General features: G+C 35.8%; 1 protein-coding gene across 1 annotated transcript in view; it reads left to right on the top strand.

The window, feature by feature from the left end:
* ITGA8 (integrin subunit alpha 8) overlaps positions 1-12,388 on the top strand; it is a 213,656-nt gene that overhangs the window by 146,635 nt on the left and 54,633 nt on the right. The window contains exons 24-25 of the mRNA XM_074266669.1: positions 2,333-2,438; positions 5,667-5,825. Coding sequence (XP_074122770.1) covers positions 2,333-2,438; positions 5,667-5,825 — 265 coding nt within the window. The remainder of the gene's footprint in view (positions 1-2,332; positions 2,439-5,666; positions 5,826-12,388) is intronic.

The raw sequence follows: 12,388 nt of genomic DNA, 5'->3' as shown, positions 1-12,388 counted from the left end.
TCAGAAAATTTGTAATTTTTCAGAAAAGAAATAGAAGCATATAGAAAGCATTGCAACCCAGACTCAGAACTAGAAGAAACACTATAGTCCATTAAGTACAATTTCCTCACATTATAGATAAGGATACTGACACAGAGAATAGTTAGATGACTTGGCCAGTGTTATACAACTAGTAAGTATCATACACAGGATTCTAGGTCTTTGTTACTCCCATCCAGGACACTATCAACTACACCATGTTGCTTCTATTAAGTGATTTGCCTGAGGGACAGAATTCAGTTTAAAACACTTTTTGTTCTTTCTTTGAACATGGATTATCCAGAAGAGAGAATAAGATTTGAATTTTTGGGAGACTAAGTTGATTACTAGCTCCCCTTAAGAGGCCAAAATGATTGATGGCCAAAAGAGATCATTTCCTTTAGAACTACTTCTATCTGAAGGTCTAGGAATTCTTCTTCTTGTGCTTTCTTTTTTTATTATTTTTTATTAAATACAAGCTCAGCTTGCTGAAAAAAAAAATGATCAATTTATTAAAAGTATTTCTATGGAGGCTTCAATTTACTATGGGTTTTGACAAAAATAACCATCCTTCACTTGCCCTGAATGATCAATACTTTCACTATCTAATCACTGATAAACAGATGATGATAAGAAATAATAGAATTAAGTATATAAAAAAAGAAATAATAGAATTATACTCCATTTCCATTCACTCTATGTCCATATTCCATGCTGTGGATAAACATATGATATGTGAAAATAGTACTATATAATATCACTTCCCAAATTATTTTGTTAAATAACATTGATTCCTGTCTCATACTCTCAAGTTGTTAGCAAGACACTTTTGGAATATTCAACTAGGTTTTGTCCAGATCTTCTCACTCTGGTTCTGGGTCTAGGCCTTATGATATAAAATAAAACACCCAAAGAACCCTGAAAAGTCAGGAACAGAGAGCTTCTTCTATCATCTTGCCCCACCATTTTCTGTCTTCTTCTTGGGACACATGTATTTTTTGAATGCCTGGATATTGTTTTCTTTTCAACCTTAGCTAGACTTCTGCTAGTAAAGCCCTTTATTAGGGTCATATTTTAGTATAAAAATAACCTCGATTTCTTAAGGGCAACACCGACTGAATGCAAACTCTTATCAGGCCTTAGAAAGATTTCTGAAGTGGACTCAGAAACAGACTTCCTGGTCTTTCCTTTTAGAACCAGCCCAGTTAAATTATGAGAAGTTCTACCATCAGATGGGGGCCATAACAACTCATTAAACCATCTACTAATGTGTCAAGAGGTTGTAATCCAGGTTATGAAGGAAAAATTGACCAAGACAGTCAAAATCTCAGATGCTGGAAGTTCTGAAGCATGTATACTTGAGCAAACTTACACACAGACAAAAATATGTATGTGAATACCATATTGCCATCCTAAGTACACCTACATATATTTGTGGGTATATTTAGGATGCAAATAAGAACTCATGATTCATTGTTAGCAAAAAAAAAAATGAATAAAGGAATTCTAACAATATAAATTAGGCCGTCTTCAACTTTAGGGACATGACCAGAACATTGAGAAATTGGAGTCTCTCTGGGGTAAGATGGCTACTGACTGTTAGAGGTGGGATTTGAACCTAATTCCAGCTGGCTTTGAGACCAACTTTCTATCTACCATGTTGATTTTTTTCTTATTGGGGAGTCATTTAAACTGTGTCCAATTCTCTGTTATTCTGTTTGGGATTTTCTTGTCAAAAATACTGAAGTGTTTTGACATTTCTGTCTCCAGCTCATTTTACAGATAAGGAAACTGAGGCAAATAGGGTTAAATGACTTATTCAAGGTCACACAACTAAGTTGGTACTGAATTTTGTCTAAAATTTTTTTAATCTTAGTTCCCAGTACAGATCATTGCACAGATAGAGATTTAATTGCACAGGTAGTCAATCAGTAAGCCTTTATTAAATACCTACTATGTGTGTGGCATTGTGCAAGTTCTGGGGATATTAAAAAAGGCAAAAAAAAAATGTTCCCTGTCCTGGAGAAACTTATGATCTAATTAGATTCATGGAGATACATACATAGATATAGATAGATAAATAGATGGATGGATGTGTGTTTGTGTGTTATTAATACTACTGAAATGTAATTTCCTTGAGGGAACTGTAGATTTTATCAATTTTTGTATAGGTTATAGCCTGACCCAATGCTTTGTGTTCAGTGCTTATATACATTTTAAGTTCTCAGTGAATGTTTGTTGAATGAATGGATGGATGATAGTGATGATGATCTTCATTATCTTCATTGAATTATTTGTGATGCTTACATTACAGAGTTTCCCATCCACCACAGATTGTTCTGCCAATTCATAATTGGGAGCCTGAAGAGGAGCCCCACAAAGAAGAAGAAGTTGGACCATTAGTACAACATATTTATGAGGTAACTTAAATGCTAATTTTATTCTAGCAATGTTGTTTTAAATTCTTTTCTTTAAAAGCAAGAACTCCCTCCTTTGATGAACATTTAAAATGGCATCAATCCAAATTCTTTTACTCACTCTGTTTTAGTATCTTCAAAATATTTTATTTCTAGATGTTGCATTGGCTACAACACTGGACTTAGAATCAGAAAGATCCCTCTTCCTGAATTCAAATCTGTCCTCAGACACTTACTAGCTCTGTGATCTTGGCAAGTCAATTAACCCTATTTTTCTCAGTTTACTCTTCTGTAAAGTGAGCTGTAGAAGAAAATGGCAAATCACTCCAGTATCTTTACTGTGAAAATGCTAAACTAGGGGCATGAAGAGTCTTAAAAATGATTGAACAAAAAACTCCTAGTTTGGCACTAAATCCTATGGATTAAAATAGTCATAGATCAGATTTATCTGCTCACCTTTAGTAAAGGCCATTAACAGGAAAAAAAATTTATAGGTCGAATTTTCTTGATGGAAAGATGTAACATGCCCTCCTGACAGTTACTATTACCAGTCTGTCCTAGGCCCAACAGAGTACCTTTGACCACTGACCTTTGCAGTGTCAATTCTACCCAGCTCACCTCCTCTGAGGCTTTCAAAGGTCTCTGGCCATGATCTCTTGAATAGTAGTTTAATGACCAGTAGCACGCTCAAGAACAGCCACGTGTAATCTTAAAAGCCTTTATTATACCTACTCACATAATGCCCTGACTTGATGCCCTGACTTGTTAACTTCTTACCTCTCACAGCTCCATCTGCTTGGCTTGGCTATCCCAGGTTAGAGAGCCAGGTTAAAGAGCACCAGGTTAAAGAGAGCGACTGCTGTCTGCAGTGGGCTTATAAAGGGCCTGTGAGGTCACACACACACAGCCAGTCAGCGAGAGAGCCCTCAGCCATTACGAAGCTATCTCAATATGGCCAGGATCCCACCCACAGGGCAGTCCTATATCCACAGAGAATACTTCTGGGCCACTCAAATCTCCTGTTGTGTTGTGGCACCTCCCATTTAAAGGACCCTTACAATTCCCTTCTCTTGTTTTGCGGGAACCGCATCCTTACAGAAAGAACCTTAGAGAACAAAATTCCAACATGTTCATCTTAAAGGAAAGGAAATTGCATTGACTGTCATCTCCCTGTCTGGAATGTATTCCCTCTTTATCTCTTCCTCTTAAGAGTCCTTCTCTTCCTTCAAGACACTACTCTAGTGCCCCCCTCTTCATCTTTCCTCATCTCTCCAACTACTAGAGCTATCCTTTCCAAATTATCTTAGTACCTCCGACCTAAAATAGTTGTGATAATTCTAAAGTATTCAGTACAGTACCTGGAGTAAAGTAATGGCTATGTAAATGTTAGTATTATTTTTAGCTAATAATTAAGTTACAGCTTATTTTAATATAATTGAAGGATAAAGATCTCACACTGGGAGTTTCCCCATATTGAGGCAATAGTAGATATTTTATATATTCAATTAAAATCAAATAACTCAGCTTAATACTAAGGCTGCTATCATAGAGAAGATTCATATTTCAGGTGAAGATAGAATACACAAATTCTGAATCACATCTGTAAGATTTTGCAGTTTTATTATCTATTCTTATACCATTAAAAATAAAGAAAACATATCTAATCTCAGATTTGAAGCTCATAAATGTAGAAACACCTAAAATTAAATGATTTATTTGTTGAATCTAAGAATGCCAAAATTGAAATAAGATGATGGTTTTATTTCCTTCATTATTTTTTAAATTATATTAAACCATCACACTGAAAAGGAGCAACTACTATCATTTATATGAAGATTTTAAAACTTTTCTCCTTGGAAAAGTCACCATTAAAAATAAGGTTCTATAGTGCTCTCCAAAATTGATTTCTCCTGTCCCTTTCCCTTAGTGCTTATAACTGCTTATCTTTTCCAATGCTCCCAAATGAAGCCCTCCTCTTCTACCTTTAAGAGAACATGTGAAGATAACATTGACCAGACTTAACAATAAAGCCCTTTGAAAACGGATTATCTGTTTACTCCATTGAGAAAAGAAATCCAACTCTGTCCAGTATCAGAGAAAAGAGTTCTGCATGCACCCAACTGCATGTGGTTTTGTCTAATAATGGATCAAAGAATCATCTAAAGTTCTTCTCCTGATACGAGATCATTTGGACCAAGGCACACTGTGGGGGAAAAAAAATTGTAAGATAAATTATGCAAATATCCCCCACACTGGTTTCAGCTCTGGGGAGTACCTGAATTAGCCTGCCCCATGGTCTACTGAAATGGTCACAAGAATCCAGCTGCCAAATGACCTTACTGGTCTGGGTATAATAAGAATTCCATTTGTTCTGACCACATCATGATTATCAGATGTTCAGTGCCCATTTAATTGATCATAATGTCTTTTAAAAAATACTATATAAGTGAATATCATTAAATTTTGATTGTGTGGATTAAATGGATTACTTAATAAGCAAAAAGTAAAAATGTGCTTTGTGGTTGTTTGAGGATGTTTAAGATCTATGAAAAAAGGTGAAAATTTCCTGTTAATGTTCAGCGATTTTAAAAAACAGTGAGTTCAAGTGTAGTAAATACTCTTTTGCAGCCACTGAATAGAAGGGCTTTAGATTTTTCGAAGTGCATATCTCTTTATGAGATGTGAGTTTTTTCTTAGAGATTTACTGATTAAAATAAAGAGATCCCAGCTTTGGAACAAGCCCTTTAAGTGAACTGTGGTGAGACCAGACTATCTTCCACATTTGATAGATGACCATTCTTCCAGGGGGTGAAAAAGAATATATCACATATGGTTGCAATTCACAAGTCAGTAAGCAGGAAAGAGTAGACAGCTCTTACTAGGAAAAGCAACAACTGAGTTTAAAAATGATACCGTTAATGTCCCAAGCCTATCTCTAAAATTAAAGTAATAAAAACAATCAAGGTAAACACCATAATTTTAGACATGGCTAAGCTCTGTGGACAGTGTTGAGAAAATCCATGCATGGATTTAAACAAGCTCTCATAACAGCCATCAAGTCTCACTGTCTTAATTCTTAGCCCCATCTAAACTGTTGACATATTTTTTTCTGTACTTATATTCCAGTTGATCTTAAAGGAATTATATAATATATATATATACATATATATATATATATATATATACATATTCATATTGTCATGATAGTCACTATAATCATTTTTTTGGCAGCTGCACAACATCGGACCCAGTACTATCAGTGAAACACTTCTGACTGTGGGATGGCCAAATTCTGCAAGAGATGAGTCTCTTCTATATATTTTCCATATTCAGACCCTTGGGCCATTACAGTGTCGAACAAACCCCACTATCAACTCGCTGGGAATAAAGGTAGGAACCTATTCCTACAAATCATGGTTTCATTATTAAATTAAAAAAAAAATTCTGACAAAGTGGTATGGTATAATGGGTAAAAAGTTGCTCTTAGAAACAAGACTATGTTGGGGTCATGAGAACCAAAAAATGGAATTAATTGCAAGAAGTCAAAAGTTTCTCTCCAAAAAGACAATTTCTAAAAAAAATTGCCTACTAAAGTCACAGACTGGTTTTAATCTGTATCAATGGAAGGACTTCTACTAATCGACACATCATTCTTCATCTTCATATGTGTAAAAAGATAAGCGATGAAAAGAAGCTGACTGGCTTCTATAATAACAAATTTATTATCGTTACAACAAAACAAGTAAATTCTTTAATAGCATCAGGCCAAAGCAAACAGGATTCCCTCCCCTTTTTTCATGCTTTGGGTAGAAAGTTGGATATTTCTTCCTCTAAGATCCCTTCCACAGCTTAAGTTTCTATAATTCTTTGATTCCCCTGATATCTTTTTAGGCTATTAAATATATCACTTTTATCTGGCTGTATGTAATGATGAATTGTCTGTACCCCTGTAAGCCAAAATAAAACATTTCCAAATTTTTTGTCTGAAGGAATCAGTGTGGAATGCTAGTTGTGAAAAGCATTTGACAAAGTGCTTAATTCATTGTTTGGAGTGGGGATGATGGGCTCCTACCATCAGTTCCAAGTGCTACTGGTGACATGAGATAATCCCCCAAAGGCTGTCCACATGTCATATGTGCCAAAGGATTATGTTTCCAGGTTTCCATCCCATTGACAGAATTATGGAGAAGCCACAAGAGGGAGTGTTTGCAATGAAAGGAACACCATATTTGAACATAGAAAACACCTGGGTGTGAATCTTGTCCTATTAGCTATGTCCAGGACTCTGGCTCAGAGCTTTAGTTTCTTTAGTGATAATCCTATGTAATTTGATGGATCTCACAGGATTATTGGGTAGAAGGTACTCCGTGAGCCTTAATACACTATAGAAATATACACTTTTGTTGATATGGTTGAAACTGATAGTTTTCTCCATCACAAATTTGATTTTGTCCAACTTCAGGGCTTGTCCTGACTTTTCAAGGGGAAGGGGTGGGGGGGGGGGGATGCAGTACAAAAGCTTGAGAAAGTCATGCTTATCTGAGGAAGAGTATTACTAATTATAGATATTTCTTTTTTAAAAAATAGAAGGAACTTTCTGCAGGGTAGCTGGGTGAAGGGATATTTTCCTAAAAGCTAGGGGACACAGAGTCTCTGTTTGAGAGGGAACACCAGGAAGAGCTCATGAAATACTGGTTCACAGTCTGGGATCCAGGTTTGCCCCCTCCTCAATGGATGGCACAATGTCATTTCTCCTTATAAAAGAGGTTTTTATTTTTCAAGCTCAGCCTGGCTTGGTTTCTATTTTAAAAAGAATAGAGAGTATGAAGGCAAAAAGAGGAGTTCAGTGTTAAACGACTAGTAGGGCTATGTTAGTGCCTCTCTCTGGACGAATAATAAATGGGAACATCTGTAGTCCACTTAATTATTAAAAGTGCTTCTTTTCCCTAAAAATGGAAAAAATAAAATTGCCATTTCATCTTCCTTGACCCTCCTCTCAAAGCACTTTGGCCTCTTCTAGGACAATGACTTACTATAAAGTAGCTCCTCTTCCAATGTCAGCATGTCAGTGTTTTTAGTATTGATTTCTTTTTTTTTTAATAGTTTTTATTCACCAGATATTTGCATGGGTAATTTTACAATGTTGACAGTTGTCAAACCTTTTGTTCCAATTTTTCCCCTCCTCCCCCCTCCAGATGGCAGGTCGATACATGTTAAATATGTGAGAGTATAAATTAAACCAAACAGTTGTTTTGCTGAACAAAAAGAATCAGACTTTGAAATAGTGTACATTTAGCCTCTGAAGGAAATCCAAAATGCAGGCGGACAAAATTAGAGGGATTTGGAAATTCTATGTAGTGGTTCATAGTTATCTCCCAGAATTCTTTCACTGGGCGTAGCTGGTTCAGTTCATTACTGCTCTATTGGAAAGTATCGACTTCGTAAAGATATTTCATCACAGTTCTGGGTTTTCAGTTTACATGGTCAAGAGCCCACTATCCTGAAGTAAAAAGCTTCTCCTCCATATTTAGCTTCATGATTTGCCTAAGGCTAGCACATTTGTATGTATCATGTAACTTGTTTAACACGCACCTCGTTTGCCTTGACATCTGCCTTTCATTGCTATTTAATGATGCCTTATCATTGTTGGGACAGGGCCTGCAGTTAACTGGCTTGTTATCAAGCCTGTTTATTTCATTTGGCAAAATAAGTGGAGGAGCAGCCCCTGGAACATCTTGGTGGCATTTTAGTACCAAGCCTGCATTGCCTGATCTTTTTTTTTTTTAGTTTCTGAAGGACTGCAATTACCACCAAAACTCCTTGGTGTATACACTGGATATTAGATGCCAGAATAATCTCAGTACAACTTGAGATATAATTAATATTTTAATTCTTTTTTCAAAAAGTACTTATTAAGTTCCTACATTCTGAATTAAAGGTGAAAAATAAACAGTCCTTCCCCTAAAGGAAACCATGGTCTCTTAGGAGGAGGTAAAACCTAAGCCAATGATTGTTAGTATAAGTTAAACTGTGATGAGTGTATAGGCAGAGATCCAAGATTAGGTAGATAAGATTACTTCACAGGTTTACAGAAAGACATTAAACAAAATTTCAGTCAGAAAGGAAATAGTTTAACTCTTGGTTGAATTTCTAATGGAATGAGAATCCTTTCTACAATAAACAAAACCAGTGTCCTTCCAGGCTTCTCTCCATTGATGAGGAACTAAAGTTAACTCATTCGTCCTTTTCCTCCCCACTTAATAGTATTTTACTTTTTCTGATTACATGTAAAGATAATTCTCAATATTCATTTTTATAAGATTTTGAGTTCAAAAGTTTTTTTCTCCTTCCCTTACCTCCCTGATCCCCAACTCAGCAAGCAATCTGATATGGTTATACATGTACTATCATTTAAAACATATTTCCATATCATCAGTCATGTTGTGAAAGAAAAATCAAAACAAAAGAGAAAAACCATGAGAAAGGAAACAAAAGTTGAAAATAGTATGCTTCTATCCTCATTCAGTCTCCATAGTTTTCTCTCTGGATGTAGATGGGATTTTCCATCTCAAGTCTATTAGAATTGTTCTGGATCACCACACTGCTGAGGAGAGCTAAGTCTATTATAGTTGATCATCATACAATATTTCTGTTATTGTATACAATGTTCTCCTGGTTCTACTCCCTTCACTTAGCATTAGTTCACGTAAGTCTTTCCATATCCCTTCTTTTTTTGGAGAACTTCAATTTTGTTTCCATTTTTCCTTATATCAAACCTAAATATTCTTCTTTACAACGTCTACATATTCATTGCTTATATTTTTGCCCCTTTTAGGTAAATTGGAATAAGTCTAACCCTTTGAAGCATTGACAGTTCTTCAGACACTTGAAGACACTTTGCATGGCTCTTCAAAACCTTTTTCAGGCTGCATATTTTCACTTCTCTCAATGAATTCTCATATAGTGTGACCTTCTAGATTTAGAGGATGAGTGATGAGGCAGCTAGATGGTGCAGCAGACAGAGTACCTACCCTGGATTCAGGAGAAACTGAGTTCAAATCTGGCTTCAGACACTTAAGATTTCTAGCTGTGAGACCCTGAGCAAATTACTTACCCTCAATTGCCTCCATACAAAAAAAAATAGAGCATGAGTGAAGGCTTCTAGAGAATCTGGATGGCAGCAATACCAGCTATCAAGTAGCTGATACAAATACAGGAAGGCAAGCTGGGGGGAGAGGATGTTTGGGAAAGAGTATCACATTTAACCTGAAGCATGGAATACAGCAAGAGGATTAGTGTAAAATGAGTCTGAAAAGATGGTAGAAAGGTAGAGAACCAGTTGGGAAGTAGAGAGAGGAAGGGAGGAGGCTGAGCCTAGCAAATCTCCAGAATTCTGAACTGAAATGGGGCTAAAAGCAATAGGGTATCCACACAATTGGTGTCACACACCAATCAATAAGGTGCTGAATAAGTTAAGTATTAATGTAGTAAGGCTGAGGAGCCAAGGACCTCTATGCTACTTAAATAATGGTCTAACTTGGAAACAGAGAGGGTTACAGCTCCTGTACAAATAGGAGAAACAAGTGAGTAGCACCTACATTTCCAGGGAAGCTAATTGTTTAAAAAAGAAGAGCAAGCAGAGGAAGAGGATGATTAGGAGAGACTTCTCTTATTTGTACTTCAGTCTCTTTATTTGATAGAATTGCTGAACAATTCCTCTTTATATGAAATTTTAATTTTGCAAAGAAGTATTCTTACAACAAACTCTGTGAAGTAGATGATGCATGTAGTATTATTCCCATTTTAAAGATGGAAAAACTATGACTTGGAGAGATTAAATGACTTACATAGCTATTAAATGTCAAAACTGGGATTGAAAACCAGTCTCCTGACTTTGAAACCAATGTTCTATAATGATATACTTGACATACTACAGATTACTATTTTAAATAAATACTTCTATCTCATTGACGAGAATAGAAGCCAATTAATGAGATCAAGTCTAGGATGGGTTTAGTTTTTGGTGGGGGAAGTATGTAATATGTAATTAATGGGTGAGCATTTGGACAAGTGGGAAGTGAGTTGGCTTTGGAGTGAGAATACCTTAATAATGACATACCAGCCTTTGTTACGTTGGGCCAATCACTGAAGTAATTAATGTTAAGTGGGCTTTCTAATCTATAAAATTAGGGTGCTTGGCAGGATGGCCTTGGAACTCCCTTCCAGCTAGGACTATGAATCTATGGATTGTGTTCTACAACTTGTCAAAGTATGAAAGCTTCAAACCACAATAAGACTTAAAGTATCATAGCTTAAAAGTACAGTAAAATTTTGAGAATAATTAAATTATATTATCATATTATTATTATTATTATTATTATTATTATTATTATTATATCACTGAATAATGAAAAAACCACAGGTTTCTTTAGAAAACAAAATTAGATTTCGTACAAGGAAGAGTCATCCAAGTGAGAGCTCTGCTTAAAGTGAATGTGTTCTCTAGGATATAGTAGATTCTCACTATTTGAAGGTCCTGTCTCCATAGAAATTTAGGTTACTTCTTATTTGATGTGATTTGGAGGAAATCATTTTGTAGGAATAGATTAAAAGAGGTACCTTCTTAGTGATGCTTTTTTTTTTAATCTGTTGTCTCTCTAATCAATAATTAGGATCTTTGTGTGGAAGATGATAATCACTGAGATTCTATGATGTGTGAAATAACTATATGAAGCACATGTATAAAAATATCACCTTCTTTCTTTAATATTGCCATCCATCTGAATGACTTGGTCATGCTTTTGTGGCAGCTGCATGAAGCACAAAGTCCATTGTGACAGGAATAGAAGATCCTGGGGATGGATGCCTTATGGAAGGATATTACATTGCTCTCCATAGTCTCAAACAAATCATAAAAGCTTTTTTCATCATCTGGAGTATAATCACTTCTAATTAAAGCAATCCTAGAATCAGAGATTTAAAACTGAATAGAGCCCTAGAGATCAACTAGCCCAATCTGTTCATTGTACATGTGGGAAAACTGAGACTCAGAGAAGAGAAATGATCCTTGCAACCTCATACAAAAGTAGAGTAGATAGTAGAGGCAGATTTGAATTTGGACCTTTTGGTTCAAGATACATTGATTTTCCATTATAGATTCCTTTTAAGAATTTTTACATTTTATTGAATTCTATAAAAAGACAAAAAAGCTTAAATTGGACAATCATCCTTTGACCCAGAAAAATATAACACAAATGAGTCATTTTTAGACATACGATTATAATTAAATCCTTTTTTTATACAACAGAATGTTGCATCTAGCCCCTTTCCTAGTTGCAAACATTTGCAATGTGGACATCTGTATATATAAATATTAGACATTGTTAGAAAATATCCTTTTCTCAGTGCTCAGTGCACACACACACACACACACACACACATGCAAACACCCTGTAGCTACTGGCTGTCTATTGTAATCAAGATATCCCTGGCTGGCAGCACCACCTGGGGTTTGGCCCAGGGAACTGTCTAATCCCACATCCCCACCAGTCATCCTTCATTTATCTGGTGAGAGATTGTTATACACAAACTCTCCTGAAGCTTTTGCTTTTTTTCATTCCTCACAACTCAGTTAATACTTTGGATTTCTCATTGTCTTGTTTACATATACATCAGGGAAATTTCCTCATCCACTCTGTCTTATCCCATCTCTTTTCCAACTTTTGCTTTTTTCCTTCTTCTCTTCTCTTCTCCTTTCCTCTTTTCTCCTCTCCTCTCTTCTCCATCTCATCCTCTCCTTTTTCCTCTTCTTCTCTCCCCTTTCTTTTTCTTCTCTTCCCTTCTCTACCTCCCCCTCCTCTTCTCTATCTCTTTTTCTCTCTCCCCAGTTAAAAAGTACCGAGAAAGGCCCTGGAAGTTTTGCCCAATGGGCAATATGATGATTACTCCTTATA

Source organism: Sminthopsis crassicaudata, chromosome 5, assembly GCF_048593235.1.
Source record: "Sminthopsis crassicaudata isolate SCR6 chromosome 5, ASM4859323v1, whole genome shotgun sequence".
Taxonomy (NCBI): Eukaryota; Metazoa; Chordata; class Mammalia; order Dasyuromorphia; family Dasyuridae; genus Sminthopsis; species Sminthopsis crassicaudata.
This window is presented reverse-complemented; position numbering and strand designations above follow the sequence as displayed.